Here is a 24,330-nt window from a genome sequence, read left to right as displayed (position 1 = left end):
GCACTCCAAATCATTTGCCCATGTGTATGTCTGTGTGTGCACAGAAAATAGATCTGGCTGAAAGGCAACACAGGGGACATATGCACAATTCAATTATTATTGTATTGTGACTATCACGAAGGGAGCCTGCCCTTTTTCAATTTGCCACTACATTACTGTGTGTTGTAGAGAGGACAACTCACAGCCTGTCCTAGGCAGTGGTGGCTGGTGCCCACAAGACCTGGTAGAGCAGCTAGGAGGTTGTTAGGGTGTGGTCAATGGGGTCACAGGGTCTAACTGTTCTGGTAAGACTCCTGGCCTTCTAAGAAAGTAGGAAATAAGAAAGTAGGAAATGGGGCATCACAATAGGTCAGGGGGGGACCCCCTGTTATTTGGGCACTGCTGTTCATTGCAGTGGGACATGGGTGGTGCTGTGGTCTAAACCACAGAGCCTAGGGCTTGCCGATCAGAAGGTCGGTGGTTCGAATGCTTGCAATGGGGTGAGCTCCCATTGCTCGGTCCCAGCTCCTGCAACCTAGCAGTTCGAAAGCACGTCAAAGTGCAAGTAGATAAATACTAGGTACCACTACAGCAGGAAGGTAAATGGCGTTTCCGTACACTGCTCTGGTTCGCCAGGAGCGGCTTAGTCATGCTGGCCACACGACCCGGAAACTGTCTGCGGACAAATGCCGGCTCCCTTGGCCTATAGAGCGAGATGAGCACGCAACCCCAGAGTCGTCCGCAACTGGACCTAACGGTCAGGTCAGGGGTCCCTTTACCTTTACCTATTCATTGCAGTGGGGACAAAGAAAGGAAAATAGTACAAAAACAAAGGGCAGAAGGGGAAGTGCATTGGGGAAACCTGGGATTGGTCGAGAGTGGTTTTATTCATTTCTTCTGCGGTGTTAAGATTAGATTCGTTTTCAGGGTTGCCAAAGGTGAATGCTCATGGGAGTGCCTCTTTGTAAGTTTGGCAATAGGAAGGTTATCTTGGCTTTAACCAACATCATCTTCTATTTACTGCCACGTTCATGAATTCTGTTCTTTCTTATATCTTAATTTATTTATTACAGTATCTGCAAGTGGGACCTACAATGAAGTGTTACATAATTGGGAGGTGGTAACAAGAAAGGGCACTGGAAGCAAATGGAAACCCTAGGAAAAAGGTTTTGTGGAAGTTCCAGTTAGACATCTGATGGTGCAAAGCAGGGCTGGCAAAGGGGGTGGCCTGAAGAAGAATCTCATGGGTCAGGTAGAGAGATTCCCCATCCTTAGATCAGGGATATTTAGGCCTATCACCCCTATTTTCCATAGGTCAGTGACATAACCATTTTCAGCCAATCAGCTCTGTGCATAGCTGCTTCAAACATGCAAAAACCCTTTCTTTCCCTGAGCTTGATTTGAGTTGTGGGGTGGAGGGACCAGAGCTCTGAGCAAAGCTATACCCTTAGATTCTGCTGCAACTCAACAAATTTTAAAGTGGAGCATTTTTCTCTGCCTCGTTAAGTCACTTACTTTTGTTTTATATATGTGTTCGATTTTTGATTTGTTTTGGTGAGGATGGAATTTGAATTTGCTTGTCTAGATTTCTACTCATAAACTTGTAATGTAAGAGGCAATTGCAAACCTTGCGGATGTCATCTGGGAATGAGCTTTGTACCTGTAGAGATGCAGCTTTAGTGCCCCCTTGTGGACCCCAACTGCTAAGAAACATCCTGCAGGCATTTCTCACTTAACAAGAGACTGTTGTGAAACAAAGTACAGTACTGTACCAAGATTCAGCAATCATCAGTGTAACCTTCAATATGGTCAAATACCTGCCATTTAAAACTTGGTACTCCAGTTTCCAAAAAAATGAAGAAACTCTCTCCTTGCCAGGAACTTGAAATACCCTCTGTACTAGTTGTCTGAACTTCTACTTTACATGCTCAAAGATAAACCAGATGATAAGTAGGACACATTCTATCTAGGTCAACTGTATGCCATTAGATTAGATGAAAGATGTCCAATAAGTGGAAGCTGCTTTCCGAGTGTTTACAATGATCCAAGTGAAACAGTTCTCTTCTTGCATTTATTGTAGAAAGCATGGGAAATGGTACAATAAAAAGCAAAAAGTTACTGGAGTAGCAGTTGGAGAGTAAGTTACTTAAATGTGTATTTTCTCTCCCAGGCCGTATAGTACATTTTTTTAGGGGGTGGGGGAGAGATAGGTCTCTTAACTGGTTTAAATAAAGAGTGTTCGTGACTCTAAGATAACAGAACCAAGGACTCAGGACCCCCTCCAGAGTTAAATATGACTTTAAAAGAAAACACCAAATACATAATCCATGACTTTGCCTAGTACAAAAATACTGTGCTCAGAAACTATATATATTTGTTCAAATGTTTCAAAAAGGCAGAATATTATCAACACACCGAGTGACAACGTGTTAGGAATTTCTACAGAGTTAAAATATAAAAGTAATATATTTCAAAACTATGTACAGTGTTTTCACTACATTCTTAAGAAACACTTACAGGTCTGTGTCCTGTGTATCTACAGAGAAGTTAAAATTCTAACTTTTTTTACAATTCCACTGGAAGAGTGGAAGGGCAGACTGACTTTATCAAAACTGTTGGGTGAATTTTACTGCAGTCAACAATTTGGTCCAGCGTTTGTAATGGGAATCGTAAGACCTTATGTACAAGCAAGAAATGCAACAAACCTTATACCATCAAATAAAATAGCTTATTGTATTCAGTTAATTGGATCCAGCTATTCAGCTGAATTGCTTTCTAACAGTTATTTTCAAGCCATGGCACTCATACAAGTCATCTGCAATAGACCTCTTTTAAGGAAAGTTTTCGCATCAACTTTCTGATGGCCATATTGTGTAGCAAACAGTGTGCATCACGTCCAGTATCAAAATAATTCTGATGACATCTTTCAATGTTTAAAGCCTCAACGTGCAGCTCTAACCTAAAGCATAGACTTTGGAAATGACAACAAAGTCATGACTTTGATTTTAAGGCCCTTTCTACAAATGCATTAGATGACTGCAAGATCAAATAATTACTTGCATGTAGCGATGGGTGAACCTGTCAGTTTTGGTTTCCCTCACTTTTCCAAGCTTAAATTCAGTTCACTTGATTTTTGCAGCAGTTTGCTATTATTCTTTTTTTAAGCCTACAGTATACCTGAAGATTTAGACATTTTTTTCATGCACATTTCTCCTAATATATACCTTTTGTACATATTATTCCAAGCAATTTTATCTGATATAATGCATTATTGCAGATTATTCTCGGCAATATATGCATTTTAAAGCACAGCTTTCCTTAAAAACAGAATTTTAATGCAATTATTTTTTGGTCTTGAGAAGTTTCAGAAAATTTGGAGAAGTGTAAATGTGGTTTGGTAAGTGCAAATTACATCAATCAGAATGCAAACTGGATGAATTTCTCCCCATCCTCATTTGCATCTGTAAAAGAACCATCACAAATCAAACACCACATATTCTTCTTCTTCACAAAAAAATCACTGCAAATTTCAGTTGTACGTTATTAAGTGTTTTCAACTCCTGAGAAATCAAAAAGGTTTATGTGCATAGGGACTATGCACTGAAGCACAATGACTTTCCCTTGAGTGCCCATCATTTTGAGGAGTACTACTCTTTGGCAGTAAACACCCATAATAAAATGGTTACGTCACAATGAAACGCTAGTGCCTGCCTGGAACATACCCAGAACATTGGGTATTGTCTTTGGGATCATCCATACCCACAGTTTCATATACATATCTACACCTCACAAATCTAGATGTGCAATCACTTCCTCCCTGTCAACAAAAACTTATAGAATGCAAATTTTGCCTTTGAGTTCAGTTCTTAAAAAAACCAATGCATTTCTTATGTATGAACATATTACATTTCCAAGTAATTTCTGCTTTCTTTGCAAGTCATTTTAAAAAATAAGCCTACAGTACATAGAGTGACAAGATTCTATAGAATTTTGAGACCAACATCTAATTAAATTACTTTAGTCTTTCTTCACCATTTGTCCTGGGGACAAATTATCCCTGAATCAATGGCAGCTTTTCAGAACCAGAAATAGATTTAAGATCCATTCATAACAACATATACATGTGCTCTAATGCTATGCACAGGAGCAAATACTATGGGCATGCTTCAATGAGTCTCTAAAGTCAATATCTCCATTCTGCTAAAAAAAAAAAAAGTATCTCCATTCTGCATCATCTGTAGTTACACATAAACTGTTTTCCATAACTGTGAGGAACACTCACAGAATAACTTAATTGGGAATTGTTGAGCACAGGATTAGGGACATCAAAGCCCTCATACCACTCTTCAGAACAATATTTAAAACAGTGGTGTAGTACCTAATCCATGTTAGTGATAATTAGCATTACTGAGATTGTTAACTAGATGAAAAGCAATGCTTATATTAGCTCTGTGGGAATTTATGTCCATGAAGAGCTGTTGTAGGTTAGGAAAATATCCACTTACTGTTCTTTAACCACTCTGATTATATAAACTAAGTGCCAACATGTGTCCAGGATTACCCAGTTAAGAATACAACCCAATACACACTTACTTAAATGGCCTTGGCCCTGTATATCTGATGGAATGTCTCCACCCCCATTGTGTAGCCTGGACACAGAGGGCCTTCTGGTGGTTCCCTCACTGTCAGAACTGAGGTTACAGGGAACCAGGGCTTTCTCGGTATTGGCACCCGCCCTAGCCCTCCTATCAGATGTCAAGGAGATAAATAACTATACAATTTTTAGGAGACATCTGAAGGCAGCCCTGTAAAGGGTAGTTTTTAATGTCTGAAGTTTTACTATGTTTTTTATCAGCTAGAAGTCACTCAGAGTGGCTGGGGCCACCCAGACAGATGGGCAGGGTACAAATAATAAAAGTATTGTTATTACCTGAGGATAAGTCCTATTGAATTCAATGAGACTAACTTCTGAGTAGGTATGTATACGATTGCAGTGCAAATTATTTTGATAATAATTTAGTACCGTCGTACCTTGGTTTTTAAACGCCTTGGGAGTCAAACGTTTTGGCTCCCAAATGATCAAAAACCAGAAGTGATTGTTCTGGTTTTTAATGTTCTTTGGAACCTGAACATCTGACGAGACTTCTGTGGCTTCTGATTGGCTGCAGGAGATTCCTGCAGCCAATCGGAAGCTGTGCCTTGGTTTCTGAAAGTTTTGGAAGTCGAACGGACTTCCAGAACAGATTTTGTTCAACTTCCGAGGTATCACTGTATAGGGAATTCTCCATGCAAGTCAATGAGAGAGAGAGAGAGAGAGAGAGAGAGAGAGAGAGAGAGAGAGAGAGAGAGAGAAAGAGAGAGAGAGAGAGAGACCCATTTTAGAGGACTGTATTTGACATGGTAGTTCAGAAGGGACATGTGTAACATATGGAATAAAGAGTAACTAAACTTGAATATAAAAGCATTCACACATGTCTCTTCTGAACTACTATGTCAAATAAAGCCATCAGGCAATATTAAAATGTTCCACTCTGGGGAAATGTGCACTGCCATTCAGCCGTCCTCTCTCTGCACTGATCTGCCAGCAGCATGGGGCGACCTACTTAACTTCAAAGTGCTCCTGGGCACTGATGGCTGATGAGATTATATTGATCATCAATAGTACAAACAGGCTGCTATTAAAAAGGTCAAGCATGTGGTTTCTTATTATTTTTATCGCCTGTGCATGTGTGAGCGTGCATATCATTTTTTCAGTGGTTATCGAGACAAAGCAGAAAACAAGTCTTTTGCTGAACCAACTCATAGCTATAAAATGTTGCATCCACTTAATGCTGCAACACACTCGCCGACTTCAGCCAACTTGCTAATTTGCAGAAAGGCACGTCTTGACCACCCACACTTAAACTAACATTTCAGGTTTGGTGGTTTTTATTGCACATGGCTGCATACACATAGCCCAACTGAAATTAACTCTACCCTGCGCAAAAGTGAATTCGGTTCAGATCCCTGCCAGCAATAAACCTACAATTTGCTGCTAGATATTCAGTCATCCAGCTCTATCAATCTTTCCCCCCCTCCCATGTGAGACATGAGCCTCAGTAAGAAAATATTCAGGTGAACTACTAAAAGTCCACATGCATGGAAATTAGGCCTTGTATGTTGATGGATGCTGTATGCATCATTATGGGATATTGTATTGGTGGGCCTATCGTGATATATTATTGTTTGCCTGGTTACATTCATATGACTGTTGGTTTATATACCAAATTACTACAAATTATTGTATAGTAATGCTTTTAAACACAATATTCCACATAGGTTTCTTTCCGCCAGCTTACCAACGCATATACAATTCTATGATGCTACAGCCATTGGTGAGATCTCTGCCATATATGTTGCTCCTGTTTTTCTTATCATCTTCACACTGAGTTGCCAAGTGTGTTTTGCTTGACCTGAGTAATCAGGCACTTTCGACAGAAGTGGTGGAAGGAGACAGAAATTTCCATCATATCCTGGGCTCATTACAATCAGTGCTGTTTCCATTCCACTTCAGTTTGCCTTCCACTAAGTTATTCATCATGCTCTTTGCCAGGGCCAAAACCTACATGATTAATTATGTAATTAATTTCAACACATTGCAATGGTATATAAATGTCAAAAACAACACAGACAATAATATAATTATTAATGTGACATTTGCAGACTAAGAAAACAAAGACAGGGAATACCACTTATTTGCTTGTGTGATTTCTGCTCCTGGACTTGGGATGACCAGGCAAAGCGAATTTTTCATTGTCTAATCAACAATGCAGCCCATTTTGGAACAATGTATCGTGCTTGCGTCTGTCCTGTACTTATAGTGCTCTGGAAAAGCAGATTGATCTCCATGATGATGTGTAGAGGATCTAGTCACAAGCTATAAAGGTAAAGACTGATCCTCTGGGGTAATGTTGAACAAGGATGTTGAGTCTGCTTTTCTGGGACTTCAGATCCTAAGGTTATACTGTCCTAAATGGCAACTGTTTTGGTGGATTATTTGAACCTGCCTTACGCACAATCCAAATGTACAGAAACAGCATGAGACAAAGCAGAAAATGGAGTGTTTGAGGCTGAATGTTTGAATGCACTCCCATAAAAAAATATTTAAAACCCTGCACACGGAAAATCTAGCATGTCAAGGAGAACATTTTCGGCCTACTCTTCCTCCTGATGTGCCAGTTGTCTATATGCAGGGAACTGGTTTTTTTATATATGGCCGGCCACATAATATATCCCATGGAAAAGTGGCACAATTACAGAAGGACTGGAAAACATGATTCTTCTGAACATGGAGCAGGCCTTTAGATCTTGGATATGGAAAATATATGAAGTCGGCCAGATAATACTTTTAATGAACAAACATTACAGCTTCAGTATGTGGCACATTATTGTACCTGTGTGAGCATATATACATGCTCCATGTCCCACCCAACATTACCATTAATACCACACAACTGAAGAGCATCTCCCAGATTATATATATAAAAAAGAAGTGGCAAAAATCTAACAATGGATAAACCTGTTTCCACTGCCAAATTTCTTGACCTGACTGCATTTGAAAGCTGCAACTGTGAGGCCAACAGTCCCTTTCACGGGACAGATGGAAGTGGTTTTGGGCCTGCGTTTTCAGATTGCAGTCAGGTTAGTGACTCTCCCAGTTATTCCGAAAACAGAGATAAAAGCAGCTCCTAATCATTTGGGATGTTGAGGAATGTTCTGGATCCTTTGGCAGAAAGCCTTGTTCCTACTTTGAGAGCTACAGTGGCAGTTGTACCCTCCCTGACAATCCCAAAAGTGCAACTTTTCAGATAACTGCACAAAAATCAATGCAACATATTTGATAGGTGTGCTTGCTTGCTGCTTGTTTGTCCTAAAAAAGTATTACACATGTGAAAATCATCTTTACAAACATCTGGGCACAACCAAAGTTGTATCCACAAATAAACACTACCAGACAAAAATCTCATTTTTGACATGGTAACATTATTGGTTGCAGGCAGTGAGGTGGTATTTTAAGATTTGTTTTGTCTACATCCTTTCTTGAACTAATACTCGTTGACTTCTTTAAAGTTATCTTTGTAAGCTCCCTGAAGTATTCTCAGCTGTTTCCATTTCTGCTTTCTGCTTCAATACTCTGCGGTTATGCTTGTTCCAAGTCAAATGGTCTTATGAAAAACCAAAAGCATTCTTCTTTCCAAAATTCACTCATAAAAACCTCTTTGCAATTATGAGCAGTTGTTTTAAAGTAGCCTTGGCTATTTCTCAGCTCTGATCTCTTTAATTTGATTCAGTTTTACAATATGCAGAGCAATTCTCAAGTTCTGGACCAGGCCTAGTTTTCTGCACTCACTCACGTCGCTGCCAGCTTCAGGTTGTTCCCCATTCCACGATTTCAGTAGGCAGGATGGCATTGAAGCTTGTTTGCTGTGGGATGATCCCATCTCATTGAAGGTAGCCCCACTGTCTACACAGTCTCTCTTCCGCCTGTCTCCATTCCCCATTTCTCTTGCCTTTGATGTCTTCTTCAGATAACTGCACTTTTGAGCTATGATGCTCTAAGAAATGTCAGGCAGTTCCATCTATAGATCTTTACCAGCAGCCTGGGACTGCTGGGTAATTAACAGCTCAAGTTCATTCAAGGTGAAGCGCTCTCATGGCAGGAAAAAGGCACAGGAGCAATATATTCTCTCAAGATACTGTGCTTCAGCCCTGACCTTCTTTGGAAAAAGGAGATACTGGATTCAGCAGCTCCCATAGTGAACACTGACCACTAAGCTCCTTCATGTTTCTCAGGCTCCCAAAAGCAACACTGGTTATTTACACTTACAGAAACAGACAACACAAAAGGATGAAAAAGGTGCTAAATATGGTAATCGTTTTAAAGTACTGGCCATTGACTGAAACTAAACAACTATGTACAACTGAAAACAGCAGTCCTAGAAACTCTCCTCTTCTGTACCGTCTTATAAAGCTGAGCAGAGCAAACTGGACCTGCTAAGTGCAGACCTCGTTCTCCCTCAAATAAACAAAATATTGGAAATATACAACTATGATACATCATACACAAAAACGTTCATGTTACGCTCCCGAATGCTGTGCAAAAATATATGTCTCCTTGTTCTTTAAAATACAGCAGTGGCAAATTATACACCTATTTCGTACAGTGTCTAGCAAAACATTTAAGTATCTCCAAATCCCTATATATAAATAGCTTCTTTGTAAACCAGCATTCCCAACGAAGTGCTATCTCAGTTCCGTTTGGGCTGATTGCTTTCTCCATTGATCAGGTTTGTTTCTTGCTGTTCGGCTAATGTCTGCCATTTCTGCCGGTTCTTTCTGCAGCCCTCCAGCAAAGGATAGCAGGCTTCTGAGACGTGTGTCATCGCCTGCAAATGGAAAAGCAAATCAGAAACCTAAGAAAGGGGAAGGGGGACTTCTCTTCCTTAGAGTTTAGCAGTTTCACAGAAAATACTGGGAACTGAACACACAGAAAACATCCAAGAAGCAGCTTCCCAGCATGCTCCTGACCGAGGGGTGCAGTCTGCAAATGGCAGTGGATCTGAGGAAAGGCAGATCCCCACCCCTTTCCGCATGCCACAAGGCTGCCTCAAACTGTCTGCAAGAAGCTAGCCAGGCTTATCCCATGGCCTGCATTAGTGTTACATCATTCCTACACAGGAACTGCACCTTTCAAGGATATACCCACAGATTTGGGAACCTGTGTCACTCCTGGGTTGTTGGACTACAGCTCCCATCGGCCAGCATAGCCAATGGTCAGGCATGATGGGAGTTGTACTCCAATTTCACCTGGAGGACCAAATATTCATCATCCCTGAAATAGAAGAACTTAAGGTTCTTCGGTCAAATTCCAGATACCCATCCACTTCAGGCAAAATCATACGAACAGACCCATTAGCAATAAATAGAGAGAAATCCCACTACACTATTTCAGAGATCTTGCTTTTTTATTTTATTGCGTAAGGGTCCTTGCTCGGCAGTATTTCCTTTGTAGGAAAGCCAAAGAAGTCCCATTAAAGGATGTGAAACTTGATTGTGCAACCCCACTTTTTGCATATAATACTTTGAAGAGAAAGAGCAGTTTTGAAGGCAACATTGGCAGATGACACAGATGCAAACACTCTCATTGTACAGGCCGCTCCATATATGGTACCTCATAGAGCTGCAAGCAGATGGCATCAATGAATCCAACTTGCATGCTGGGGATTTTGTTTTTCTTTTCACGGTTCATTAAATCCTGAAAAATCAAACAAAATTCACTTTAAAGCAAGACCACTTGCCAAAATGTGGCTCAGTTCAGTGATGTTTTGTAACTTGTACACTGCATATATATATATATATATATATATATATATATGCATGTGATATAAAAATTCAACAAACAAACACCTCAGGGCAGGCAAATAAGCCATCAATATAGTCAGTGCTGGCCTCAAAGAGGTTGTCCTGGGTTCAAATCCCATCTCAGTCCAAGTTTCCCTAAGTAGCCTTAGGAAAGTTACTTTCTCTCAGCTTCAGTTCTTCTATCTGCATAGCTGCCAAGTTTTCCCTTTTCTCGCGAGGAAGCCTATTCAGCATAAGGGAAAATCCCTTAAAAAAAGGGATAACTTGGCAGCTATGTATCTGTAAAATGGGAATTGCAACAATCTACCTTCTAAGTTTCTTGTGAGGATACAACAGTTCAGAATAACACTGAAAGTGGGACCTCTGAGCTTGAAATGACCACTTCCAGGTCACATGAACAGACCTCTAGACAGAGAGAAAGCTGTTGCAACTGTAAATATGTAGATGGAAATGGCTGAGAAATACTTTGCTTCTCCATTAATGCAACTACCTGTACTATTATCAGAAAATGCCTACTTCTTTGTGAAAAACATTATCTACTCAGCTATAATTGGTAGACAATACAGGGGTTGTATCCCAAAAAGTCATCCTATTAGTGCAAGGAATTTCCCCCTATGGCAACTCCCCATGTGTTCCCCAAAAGATTTACTGAGGGTTCCTCCAATTTGCATGTTGGTGGGTGGGTTGCACAGGCCGAAGTCTTGTACTAATGATATTAGTTCATTGGATACAGGCCTAAGTGAATAGGATTTTCAGGTGCTAGATGAGGTGTGAATTTTGATTCTTCGTGTGTAAAAACAGCATCTAAAATGAATTTTCAATAAACAACAACAACCATATTGTTTAAAGATGGTTCTTCTACTTACTGTTGGTTCTATATTGAGTTCTTTTCTCTCCTTATCACCTTGGTCAAAGAATTCTGTAGCTACAAGTTCAGCTATCTGCAAGTTAATAGACAAAGATCTCAGTCACTTTGCAGTGTGTGTTTCAGCAATATTTTATAATACTAATATATAAGCAGATGCAATAAATATGCAATTATTCTGTCAGAAATGGCCAAGACAGTGTCCAGAAATCAAAAATACATTTATATCCAAAGAAGTTCAAGTAACAATTTATGCAATAACTAAGGGTGCAATCAAAACCCTCACCACTTGCTAACAGTGGAAGGGGAGGCAAGAATAATTTAACCCGATCTCTACAACAGCTCCACACTAGAAGAGTGATTGGCAGCTCACCCCATGTCACCACCTGAAACGAAATGGGAATGTGCTGCCTCCTGTCTACCCCACCACTTCCACCACGGCCGGGACACGCCCTTCTCACTGAAACTCAGAGATTCTGGCTGCGGAGGCAGCAGTGGGGTGGGCAAGGTCTTGCTTCTTGAACTTCCATCACCTGAGGTAACTGCTTTCCCCTGCCTAATGAGTGAGCCAACTCTGATGCCATCACACACTGGCAGTAAGCCTAGCTTGGGATCAAGTCCCCTTTCCAATGTCCCTCACAGGCAAGGGGTATTGCCAGTGGGGTACTGTCAGAGGGCCTCCAGCAAATAAGGGGGATGTTGACACTCTGTTGGTGGCAGCTGGCAAGAGGCAGTTCAGTTCAGTGGGAGGGGGTTCAGATTGCTCTGCCACTCATAAACAAACAAATAAAATCAATGAAATATTTAGAACTTCTCATTTGGTTTATGCAGATTTCAATACCCTCCCCCCAAAAAGGATGCTAGTTTCCCAAGGATTCTTTTGCAATCTCTTTCGCAATGTCTGCTTGTACGTTATCACTCCTTTGCCAGGTTTCCCATAGTAATCCTTCTTTTGAAGCTTTCAATCGCTGGCAATCAATATTTGTGCAAGAAACAAGAGGCTGCCGATCTTTCTTGGTATAACAAATTTCATATTTCAAATTGGCACTTCCATAGTTTTGTTTTAAGTTGATACAAGAGGCAATGCGTTAAAACGGGAGGAAGTTTGGTGGGAACAAATGCTCAAGGAAACTGTGGGCTGCCTTTTTGTAGATTTGGACAGGCCTTTGGCAGTTACTCACCCGTTGCTGAACAGGCCATGGCTTTGTTATTGCTGACAAATCACACGCAGTCATCAGCATCGCCCTGTAGAAACCATGAAGCCAAGATTTTATGCATTATAAAAAGCACTGCATCTTGGCAGCAGAATAAAAATGGGCATGGTATGCAAAATCATGTAAAATAAACCCTAAAACAAAGCCCAATTGGTCTGCATAAATGGCAAAGGAACCATAACATTGTTGCAAGTAATTAGAATCAACCAGTAACAAATAGGACTTTGAATTATTATTATTTTAAAAATGCAGTATGGAGTGTTCCTGTTCAGTGTTCCACCCAGCCAGCCAGCTAGCCTTTTATGAGATACTCAATTTCATTCCTCCTTCTTGCCGACAGACACTTAGCATTCTGTGGCCACTGAACTTGCTGTGAATCACCACTGCCCTATTCTGGTTTGGGGGGGGAGGTTAGATTTTTCTACTTCTCCAAACCTTGAGGTTCCCGCAAACATGCTGGTGTCTCCCTCTTGGGGTTTAAAGATTTTTTATACATACCATTCATAATTCAACACCTGAGGTCACTACTAATATATATGATTACAGTATATAGTTCCCCCTCTGATGTAATTCTAGACTAGGATTGCCAACACAAAATCCAATCTTTGTTATGGCTTTATCACTAGAACAGGATATTCCAAACACTTTCCAGTACAAAAAATAACCCCAGTGCTGCTGACAATGGGCTGTTTTAAATCCCTGTCTCACTGAGAATGCAATGGCCTTAAGGAGTCATGGAGTATCAATGTTTTGAAACTAAATCTATTCATTTCACACAACTTCTGCATGCGGCCAGGTGCAGACTAGGCAATTTTTTATTCAGCATGGCCATAAATGGTGGCTCTGCTCTTCAATTCACTTGAGTATTAACAAGCAGAAAAACAAGTTGAAAAGTTTACAGAACTCACTGTACACTGATGAGGTGAGCTGAGCAAGTGGCAAAGATGTCACATAATTTGGTAACATGCAGAATTGTTTCCTCCTTTTACATGCAGTTCCATCAAGACAGGGTTACATGGCACTGGTGATGACTCCATTATTGCAGGCAGAGCTACTACAACTTTAGCCTGACCTTTCTCATGCAGAATAAATAACCTTAGGAGTACTGACTTTAACAGTTCAGTGCTTCAGGACAATGCCTGTATTGCAAAGGAACAATATGGTATTCTGTCAAGGCTGTTTTACCCTGTTTAGAAATTGCATGGAAGGTTTACATAAGCATTAGAAACCAGTTGCTCACCACCATTCATCAAGAAAGTTCTTTCTGTTCTCTTGCAGCCCAACCCAAGCATTCAATGAAGCTAAAGTTCTGTGATAGCTGGCCTAGGCTAACACAACAAAATCATACAGAAGCTGGATACTATATTTGCACAAAGATGGCCTCACTTACAAAAATAGCTCCTTTTGATAAGGGTCTTCCAGATTAAACTGTTTCTTTCTCAGAAGGTCAAAAAACTCTCCTCTTCTCCTGAAAGCATTATAAGATAATAATTGGTTTATAAACAACCTTAAAAGAAAGGCATTCTACGCTTTTACATTAAAAAGGATAATCTAAAGCAGGCACCCCCAAACTTGGCCCTCCAGATGTTTTGGGACTACAACCCCCATCATCCCTAGCTAACAGGACCAGTGGTCAGGGATGATGGGAGTTGTAGTCCCAAAACATCTGGAGGGCTGAGTTTGGGGATGCCTGATCTAAAGGAAAGAATGAGAGAAAGAAAATGTTCCACAGGTGAATTATGACTTTTCCAAGAACAGCAGCTGTTTGCAATAACGCTAAAGCAACTTACTTAATGTACAGTGCAAGATCTGTGGCCAGAATAGCTTGTTTGATCATTTTCAAGGTAGCCTTGTATTCCTCAACAGAAAGGCCGCTGAGAATCTGGTTGCCCTTCACACACACAAAAAGAAACAACAACAAACCAGTGCTTGTGATTACACATAGAACATTTCACTAATTTGTCAGTCTCCACAATTTTGTTGTCCAGATTTTAAGAACTGGCAAACTTCCTCCCCCCACCCCAGTTGCTCCACTCTGAAACACATAGAGCTGCATTAAAAAGTCTTGCACCAATGAGAACTGGGCCCCGTTCTCTTTTGTTCTGTAGATTTGACAAACTGCTATATTTTCTTGCGAGCAAGGTAGCACATGGAAAGGCAACCCCCCTCCAAAACTCCACCTCACCAGGCTTTTAATTAATTAATTGCTTTTCTGAGATTTATATCCCACTTTCCTTCCCATCATGGAACCCAAAGTAGCATACATGTGGCTTCCAGAAGATGTCCCATACAGGCAGCTGAGCAGAGCCAGACCACCTCAGTTGCAGCATCTAAAGGCCTCATGTGCCTTCAAACCTACCCTGGGAAAGTGACATGGGAAGGAGATCCCCATTAGACTCTAAGAAGGAAACATGGTTTCTTCTTTGAGAAATCTGTCTATTTTCTTGGCCTTGCAAAAAACTTGTTTCTTATCTACAAGAAACAATACACACCTAAAATGAAAAAGAACAGGCAATCTGATCCCTTGGTAGCCTGCAAAGTGTTGCTAGATACTACAGTGGTACCTCAGGTTAAGAACTTAATTCATTCTGGAGGTCCGTTCTGAACCTGAAACTGTTCTTAACCTGAGGTAGCACTTTAGCTAATGGGGCCTCCTGCTGCTGCTGTGCCGCCGCTGCACGATTTCTCATCCTGAAGCAAAGTTCTTAACCCAAGGTACTATTTCTGGGTTAGCGGAGTCTGTAACCTGAAGCGTCTGTAACCTGAGGTACCACTGTAGTTGGCATTCAGTGGCCCATTGGGCAGGGTAGTAGCAGGAGAAGGAATAATAATAATAATAATAATAATAATAATAATAATAATAATATGAAATAAATGAACGGTGTGTAATGCAGACTACGGGATGAGGCAGTAAGCAGTGCTCTTTTGTTTCAGATTTAGGATATAGACACCTAAGAAAATATACATAAAATACCTTGAAGAGGAGGATTTACACTGCCAGTTAAAATATGTTTGCTTAGTTGTTCGGTTGATGCACAGGCTAAGTTTAAACTTTAAGAGTTTTTTGGTTTTGCAATACTTTTTGAAGACCATTGGAGGAAGTAACATCCCATGGGTATGGACCATTGGAGGAAGCAATATCTGATGGGCATCCCTCCTGGAATTACTCTGTGCATCTTCCAACAGAACTTGATGCTAAGTATAACAGCAGTGATTGCTCCGCAGAAATATTAACTAGATTAATAATGCTTTGGTGCCAACGCAATAGGTACTGAAACTGAAATGAGCAACGGCGCTTATATAAGCTTATCAAGAAAAGCTGGGTGGCACTTAGAAGGGCTGCCTTTTCGTTCTTGTCCCAAAAAGGAATAAAAAAAAACTTAAGAATGCATAATGCTAGGAACCCATCCAAAACTAAAAATAAAAGTGAATTGGGCAAGGTTTCCCTCCAGCGCACACATGACAAGAAAATCATTTACCGGGGTATTCAGGATCATCAGGCACTGATCAAAATGGTGATGTTCCATGATTGAGTGGCAATACAGCTGGGCAAGGGGGTGTTCACTTCTGAAAAGGGAGAACAGAGGGCACACATCATATTTAACTGGCACATGCGACAGTGACTGGGCAAAGATAGTATTTTTCTATGAAGGTGGATAGGGTTTTGGAAAGGTCTATGGGAGAGAGATATTTATTCCCCACCCCCCATGACTGGTCTGCAGTGGTCAACCAGGTTTGTAGCTTTTTGAAAGAATACAAAAACCTACTCACTCATCAGGTCCACAAATTTTGTCTGTCCTTGGTAGCCAATCAGAAATTTGAGATTGCCAGGACCCTGTCCCTCTGCCAGGAGTCTTGGGTCCAACAGGCAAATATACAGAATTCATTGCTCCAAAATGTGGTGGCGGCAGCCACTGAAATTTTATTGTTTTAAGTATTCGGACAACCCACAGAGGACCTACTTACCAAAAATGGATTAGCTACGATAACACATGGAGGTTCCCTTGTTATCTAAGAGGCTGTTCCCTTACATGCTATGGCCCAGACATGGCTATGTGTCAACCACACCCTTACTGGGAGCTTCTTAGGGGCACCTGCCTGACCCTTCCTGTAAAAAGAATGTTTGATTCGATGGACCTGATCCAATAAGCACAATTCTTCATATGTTTCCGGGGGAAGGTGGTAAGGGATGCTTAATGGGTGCAATCCAGCAGGGGCTTCCGGGGAGAAGCAGGTAAGGCAGTCTTCACTGATTCTCTCTTCCCACTAACTTTAATCAGGTGTGCATGATTAGAATGAGCATGCTTAGGACTTCCCTTCAGACCATCTTTTTCAATGCAGCAAGGCCTGAACCTAGGAGGCGACCTTATGTGGAGTCAGGCCACTGGTCCATCTAGCTCAGCCTTGGCTGGCAGTGGTTTCAGGCAGTGGTCTTTCCTATGGCTTCCTGGAGATGCCGGGGATTGAACCTGGAACCTGGTCCATGCAGATCAGATACTCTGCCAAAGCCAGTCATCCCCCTCGATTGGAGTTGCTATGCACAGGTATACCAAAGGTGGGTATTGCATTTGTGCTCCTGCTTCCTTCTCGTTTCTAGCCTACATGCATTCAAGTGGGTTTCCACAGCCCTTAAAAATCTTCTCCAGGGGATTGGGGTGGGGGGAACTGTGTGGGAAGTGGCACTGGGGCCTGTAGGGTAAAGGTAGCATTAGCAAAAAATCATTCTCCCCACCCGCCAGCATGAATCTCCACTGCATTAGAGTCTGTGCCTTTGGGAAGGTTTGTAGTTCAGTGGTAAAGCCTCTGCTTTGCATGCAGAGGGTCCCAGCTTCAGTCCCCCTGCATCTCGAGGTAGGGCTGGAAAAACAACACCCTATTTGAAACCCTGGAGAGCTTCCTTCTACAAATCAGTGAGGACAATACTGAGTGAGATGGACCAATGAGTGGGCTTGGTATAAGGCAGTTTCCCATGCTCCTATTTCTGCAAATGGATCTTGTGGGTGGGTGGGGGGAGTGCATTTCATATAGCTTTTGCTTAACATGATTTACAGCTTTCTGGTTATTTTATTATTATAAGAAAAGCACGACTCACTTCCAAGAAAATAATCTCAACTCAAGTGTCCCGAGCCTCCCTGCTTCCAACTACACACAAAGAACAACATTAATCCCCATTTTAATCTATCCTCCACTAGCCTGAGGGATTAAAAAAAAAATCCCTAGAACCATTTTTAGTCTGAAAAGGGAATGTTATGGAAACGTAATGCTCTCTTGTTTTGTGGTGTTCATGGACATCAGGATTCATTGTCAGCAACATTTTCCCAGGACGTTTTTTGGAATGGGGATGATGCATTTCCCACCCCCAAGAAAAAAATCGTTCTTAAACAAATAAAGCAAAAAATAGCCAACTGGCTCAGGCCACTGCAAATCTGCAGGTTGCTGGATGTTTGTGAAAAAAGAAGAGAAGTAGGAAAGAGAGAACAGAACAAAGAGCTGAATTTCACCTACATTCTAGGGACTATTTTGAATGGAATTTTTTTGAAAGGATTCAATGTTTCTCTCTTCTGACTGTTCCATCAGTGCAAGCATGTCTGCTTGCCAGACAGACCAGTCCCCCGTCTCCTATCCTGCACAATGTTTTGAGGGTTCTCCTGACCTACCAGAGTGGACTTGGGGGAGATGTGTGGCGGAAAGAGTGAAGACCCCACCATTGCACTAGCAGGAGCCTTTGCAACTCCGCTAGCGGGCCAGGTTAATTAAATATGGGACATTATTCCTACCACCATATAACACCTTTTGAGAGAAAGCTCCAAATGCAGCAGTCATGTACAAAAACTATGGGGAAACCACTGCGCTGCCTTGTTAACCACATTCCAGCTGGAAAAACACTGGAACCTAGAAGTAGTGACCAATTTTTCATTCTTCCTCCTCCCTCCTCCTTGCTTTTCCTTTAGTGTCATGTCTTTAAGATTGTAAGATTGCATGCGAGGGCAAGGACTGTACTATCAATGTCATTTGTAAGCTGCTCTGGGAGACTTTTTTTCTTTGCTGAAGAACATGATAAAAAAATGCTTCAAATAAACAACCCCTTAAAAACCCAATCTCCTCTCTTTTAAATCCCCCTTTACTCACCTCTGTATGTAAGAGTTGTTCACACCTCTGTGGTCCAGGTCATGGCTCAGTGCTGCGATCAGCAAAGAAAGCACCTCAACGTCTGTAAGCTTGCTCTGAATGCAACATGAAATGCAGGAGAATATATTTCTACGTTTGCTTAAAAAATAAACCGGATTTGACAATGCATTATACGTGTATCTTGATTTCCCACACCTTCTGGAAACTCTCTGGTGATAATAATTAAAAGGAAACAATACAATTATACCCACCCACCCCCCACACAACATTTCCTTTACCCGAGAAGAGCCTTGCTGGAAGCAGAACCTGAAAGTGGAATCTCTGAATGCATATGGGCCCCAAGATTGACACACAAATTTTGGTAGAAAGGAATAGGATTTGTGAGCATAATATATACTTGTTGCAATATAGGTGTGTGTGTGTGTGTGTGTGTGTGTGTGTGTGTGTGTGTGTGTATTCCATGCAAATAAATCCAAGCATACCTGGATTTTCCCTGACTTCAAAGCAGCAAACATGCACTGGGCAGTGTTGAAAGCATGCCTCCAATTATGATACGCAACGTTTTTCCGGTAATTTTTCCTCACGCTCAAAATCCATCTGCAAAGGACCTTAACAAAAACCACACACACACACACACACAATCCAGTTAAAAGTACAATATATTCCACTGTTTTCACTGACAAGAGCACAAAATTTCATTTATCAGCACTCCAGCACATTTCCCATCTGGCTTCCTCACAGGCTTGATAGAACTGAATTGGAAACAGATATATTTTAACCCAAAAGAACAAGAGAAGCGGGAGGTGGGGGTGGGGAGTTATACCATTTTTGTTGTCTTGGGAACATATTTCGTCACTTGAACTCTGGGGCTTTCTGAAGGGAGTTGCAAAGTAAAATCAAAAGTCTTTCAAAACATACATTGTTACCCAAAGATGAAAATGGTGGTGAAGACAGGCAAGACTGGGCTAGCCAGATGCTGAAAGTCTCTGATTCCTTATATGGTTCTAATTACCATGAGAGCCATTCTTAAGCGGCAGCAAACAGCGATCTATTTTCAACCCTTGTGGAAGACATTTTACATGGTTGATAACTTGAAGAATGTATTGAAGACACTCTATTGCAGCTTGCTGAAGGCCTCTCGAGATACATGGTTAGGTTCCATCTGTTTTTAAATTTGTTTTAAGAGTTATATTGTGCTTAGAGGCTTTCAATAGTTTTTATATATGTTTTCATTTTATTTTTAATTGTATTCATCATCACATATATGTTTGCTGCCCTGGGCTCCTTTGGGTGGAAGGACAAGCTATTACAAAACCAAACAAATAATAAACACTTTGTCCAAGACTGAATGCAGTTAAAATTCCTAGAGTTTTGGAACAGGTTGTAAAACCATGTTTCACAGGTATAACATGTACTTCTCAGTCTCTGCATTTATCTGTGTAATCTTCGGAAAGATAAACACATTTTGCATTTGGTCAAAGTGTCATCACCCATCAACAGAAAGGTATCCGTCAACAGAAAGGGATAGGAATTCATCAGCAGAAAGGAATCTGTAGCACACAGGTACAAGCAGTTGTATGCAGCTATTCTGGTGAACTTAAAGTATGATTAAGAGCAAATATTCCTACTCAACTGCTGTCACCAAATGTGGGGATGTTTTACCGTATTACGAAGAAGACCAATCTACTGAAAACTGGACCAATGCCGCCTTAGTCATGATGATATTTGCTTTTCCAACAGATGCTTTAAAACTTATTATTCAATTTATATACCCAATCTTTTGTGTGCATGTTTACGTTGAAGAATGTTATGATGTAGAAAATGTGTGATGCATAAATGGTCATGCTCCATACACCACAAGGTTCTCACCTCGTGTTTCATTTGGAAATTCTGCACAAGGTTAAGATCAGTGAACATCCGAATTGTACACAGGGAGGTTTCCATATCTGACAGCTCAAAGTCACTGAAGTAGAAGTCGGTGAGCTTGAGAGATTGCGCAGATGGTACAACAGCAGCCTTAAATGAAACAGAAGGAAAAAATTGAGAGGACAATAAAGTAACATGGAATTAAAGCTTCTTTCAATATGATAGTAGTAGTAGTAATAAATAAAGCACAATATGAGGCTGTAATCCTCCAATTGCAATAAAATGAAGGTTGTCGTCCATTGCACAAGACACTGATGACACCCCCAACACCAGTTTGCAAAATGTTGCACCACCTTCCAATTATCAGTAGTTCTATTCCGTACATTAATAAGCCATTTCCCTCTGGCGCAACCTTAGTAAGAGAAGAGCAACATGCTCAGAAGTAAAAGTCTCTGGATAAAGCAGGAATGGGAAATTTGTGACCTTCTATCTGCCGCAGCCTGCATGGCCAAAGTGACCATTGGGTGAAAGATCACATAAAATGTAAAAATTAACAGTTAAGGAACATTGGAGAGATAGAATAAAGTGTTGTTGGAACACAGTCTTAGTATATAGCAGGTGCAGGAGGATTCCAGAATACACTTTGGCTTTTTTTACTGGAACTCTGGGATCCATCAGTAGGGGACAGGTACAAAATAATGGCTATGGGATAGGCAACATACTCTGAGAATTAAATAGCAAGCAGGCTGCCTCTGAGCACATGCTCAGCCCAGAAATTTGTTTTTAAGACAAAAACAGCTCAAAGTTGCTGAGCTTTTAAAGTTGCTTTTCAAAGGGGCTGTGGCTAGGTAAAATCCCACTGAATGAGCAGCCTTCCACTTACACAACTGGATATGAGCAAGGCCTGAAAAGCCTTTGATAATGGAGGGGAAATAATTAGGACCGGCAGCATCTGAGGTGAGCAATCTTTATATCCTTTATCGCTTATGATATGCTTATGAACTTATATATAAGTATTCATAAGTTGTACACACTTCTGGGCTGAAAAAAGGTATATAAGAGTAAATTTTACTGTAGCATAATTTGATCCTAACAGAGCAAAATACAAAGTTCCTACATTCAGTGCAACACTCAACACACGTAGAATTCTAACTGCAGGAAAGTATATGTTTCAGAAGGGGAGGGCACGCTATCCTGTTTGCATGCATGGAAGCCTTTGTAAAAAAAGCAAACACACGGCTGTTCTTTTTATAAACTGGATGACTAATGTTTGTTACTAAATCTGAGCTTAAGGTATACATCTGAAACATGCTAGTTGAAAAATCTACGCTCTGAGTCAAAGTCCTGATGTGCCTAAAAAGCAAATATTTGTTACCAAATATAACTAAGCACTAGCATGGGAAAAACCTTGTGCTAGAATCTCTTGTTTTCATCCAAGTAAATGAACTTTGTGAACTTGATAACTACGTGACTTCCAAATACCTCAGCCAGGCATCAGTAGGTAGAAACACAGGCTGATATACACACACATATATATGGGGGGGGGACACCTTTGCAAACACAAATACAGTTTGGTTTAGGAAGATACAATTTAAACTGTCAAAAAAACAAACCTGTTTATAGTTCTGTGGAAGAAATCTTGCATTACTCATGATCAGGGCAGGGCTTCACTGAGGTCTGGGTGCCGTGGGGCTGCTAGACTGGCTCTGTTGATGTGCATGTGAACCTCACAACCACCTTGCCCCAGGTAAGCTGAAGCAAGGTGGGTGTCTGGAGAACATATCTGTGGCTCTGCTCCTCCCAATGTACTGTAAAGCCATTTTGCAGGAAAAGATCCATAATTTTGTGGGTTTCTTTTTCTAATTTAGGCTATGAAATGGTTTGCTGATTTTTTTTTTTAAAAAAAAATCTGGCCTCTGGCTTATGTTTTTCTCATAAAGATCACTGGCGGAGGAAGAGGAGTGCAGGGGGAGTACACCGCCCCCGGTAGTGCGATCCCGGTGGGGTTCCGTCGCCGCTGCACCCCGCCAATGCTGGGTGTCACGCCCCCACAGGCGGCGTGCCCCACCCCCAGAACGCGGGCCATGCCTCTGTGGGTGGCACGCCCTATTCCTGGGATGCGCAACAGCCCCGCCGCCTGCTCACCGCCCCCCGGTGCCCGAGCATGAAGTTCCACCACTGATGAAGATCACAATAAGCTAGCATTGAAACTGTGTCCATATGTGCGGAATTTAAGATTTTTTTAAAAAAAAACCAGACACTGTAATCTCTACACCTAAAAATGCCCATAAAAGCAGCATGACTGGTTTTAATGACTGTGCATGAACTGAAGACATTTGGTTATGTAACACTTTGCATCTCTCCCACATGCAGTTGCTATGCAGTAGACTAAAGCAGAGTTTGAGTCCAAGTTAATGTCAGATGAATAGAATTATTTCTTATGGAATTCAAGGCAGGTCCTTTGCCCAGTCGATGGCTCCACCATGAACAAAGCAGCAGAGTAGGAAATAAACAGACCAGGCCTGTGTTCCTGGCCCTGCCACTGATTTACAGTGCTCCTTTGGAAATATCACATTTCAGTTGGAAAATGTTTATCCTACAGAAGTGAACAACAATTTGATAGACCCATGAGCATGAATTAGATATTCTAACATGAAACTCAAAGGTACTACTATTTTGTGCTCCCAAGAAAATTCTTGCCAAATGTTTCTAAAGCCAGATTTTCATCCACAAACTGGTGCTGATTAATAGAGGGAGTATAGCCTAAGCAGCAATCTTGCTGTTTTTGAGGCTCAGACAGTAGTGCAGAAGACTGGGGTAGGAAGTATTAATTCAATTCAGCTCACATTGAAAGGTGAACCTATCTAATCCACACTTTCTGAAACGAGAACTGAAAACACAGCTACTCTTCAAAAAAATTTCAAATTTGGCAATGCAGTTCTCCAGCCAAGCAAAGTGTATAAAATTTCTGGGGTAACGTATGCAGAAAACAATGAAGATTACTGGAAATAGCATACAAAAATATGCTAGAACTTAAACTGTACTACGACGCTACATGTTTGGTTTGGATCAGGGACTGGATAAAACTGGAAAAGGAAGAAGCATTGGATTTGGAAGGGCATGATAACAGATATGGATGGCTGTGACTTTAAGGAAGAATGGGAACTTTTCACAAATTACTTTAAAAGACAACAAAAGGATCTGGATTCCTTGGCAGGTTTTGAATAAACATTCACAAATTTATTGGTAGAACACATGACAGATAAAGTAATGATATGTACAAATTTATAACATGCAGAAAATAATATGTATTAACAAATCAGAGAGGGGAGCTGAGAGAAGTCTTGAGGGAGAGGGGGAGGAAGAGAGGGGAGTGAATAAAAAAGGGGGAAATGTAATTGATTATATTGATTGACAACTTGTTTTGCTAAATTTGTTTAATAAAATTTATATCAAAGCGGGGGGGAAATGAAATAGCATACAAAAATACATTACATTAGTAGAAATTGCTTGGGAAACGTATATAATTGGCAAAGCTGTGTACGAATGTGTGCGTATTAGGAGAAATTTGCACTAAGGGGAAGATCAATTTGATGGCTTAAAAAAAATGAATAAATCCCAACCAATGTGGAAATATGGAGGACTCATTTTAAGATTTCAACAATGAGAACCCAAGTTAGCCTGTAATTTAAAGATTTAGCCACTCCTAGCTAAACCTAGAAAGGGCAGAAAGATGAGCTGTGTTTTGCCAGGTCCCAAGCAGAACTGCGAGCTTAATCCTAGCTTTCTCTTTTATCATCCCTCTAGAAGATCTGCATATCTCATGCTATAGGCCAAGGTGGTAGAAAATGACACATTTCTGTCTTCTAATAGCCT

The 24,330-nt window shown here is 41.0% G+C and overlaps 1 protein-coding gene across 14 annotated transcripts in view; it reads right to left on the bottom strand.

Moving 5' to 3' along the window:
* Positions 1 to 7,245: 7,245 nt before the first annotated feature.
* Positions 7,246 to 24,330, bottom strand: part of PDE5A (phosphodiesterase 5A) — a 78,276-nt gene continuing 61,191 nt past the window's right edge. For all 14 annotated transcript variants that reach the window (XM_035111539.3, XM_060278567.2, XM_088660390.1 and 11 more), the window contains exons 12-21: positions 20,458 to 20,604; positions 19,071 to 19,196; positions 18,589 to 18,683; positions 15,939 to 16,026; positions 14,250 to 14,350; positions 13,850 to 13,927; positions 12,427 to 12,490; positions 11,247 to 11,321; positions 10,190 to 10,273; positions 7,246 to 9,404 (exon numbers count right to left, since the gene is read on the bottom strand). In XM_035111539.3, the coding sequence (XP_034967430.1) occupies positions 9,267 to 9,404; positions 10,190 to 10,273; positions 11,247 to 11,321; positions 12,427 to 12,490; positions 13,850 to 13,927; positions 14,250 to 14,350; positions 15,939 to 16,026; positions 18,589 to 18,683; positions 19,071 to 19,196; positions 20,458 to 20,604 (996 nt within the window). In that variant the 3' untranslated portion in view covers positions 7,246 to 9,266. The remainder of the gene's footprint in view (positions 9,405 to 10,189; positions 10,274 to 11,246; positions 11,322 to 12,426; positions 12,491 to 13,849; positions 13,928 to 14,249; positions 14,351 to 15,938; positions 16,027 to 18,588; positions 18,684 to 19,070; positions 19,197 to 20,457; positions 20,605 to 24,330) is intronic.

This window comes from Zootoca vivipara, chromosome Z1 (assembly GCF_965207765.1).
Source record: "Zootoca vivipara chromosome Z1, rZooViv2.hap1.1, whole genome shotgun sequence".
Lineage (NCBI taxonomy): Eukaryota > Metazoa > Chordata > Lepidosauria > Squamata > Lacertidae > Zootoca > Zootoca vivipara.
Note: the sequence above shows the minus strand (reverse complement) of the source record. Positions and strands in the feature narration are given on the sequence as shown.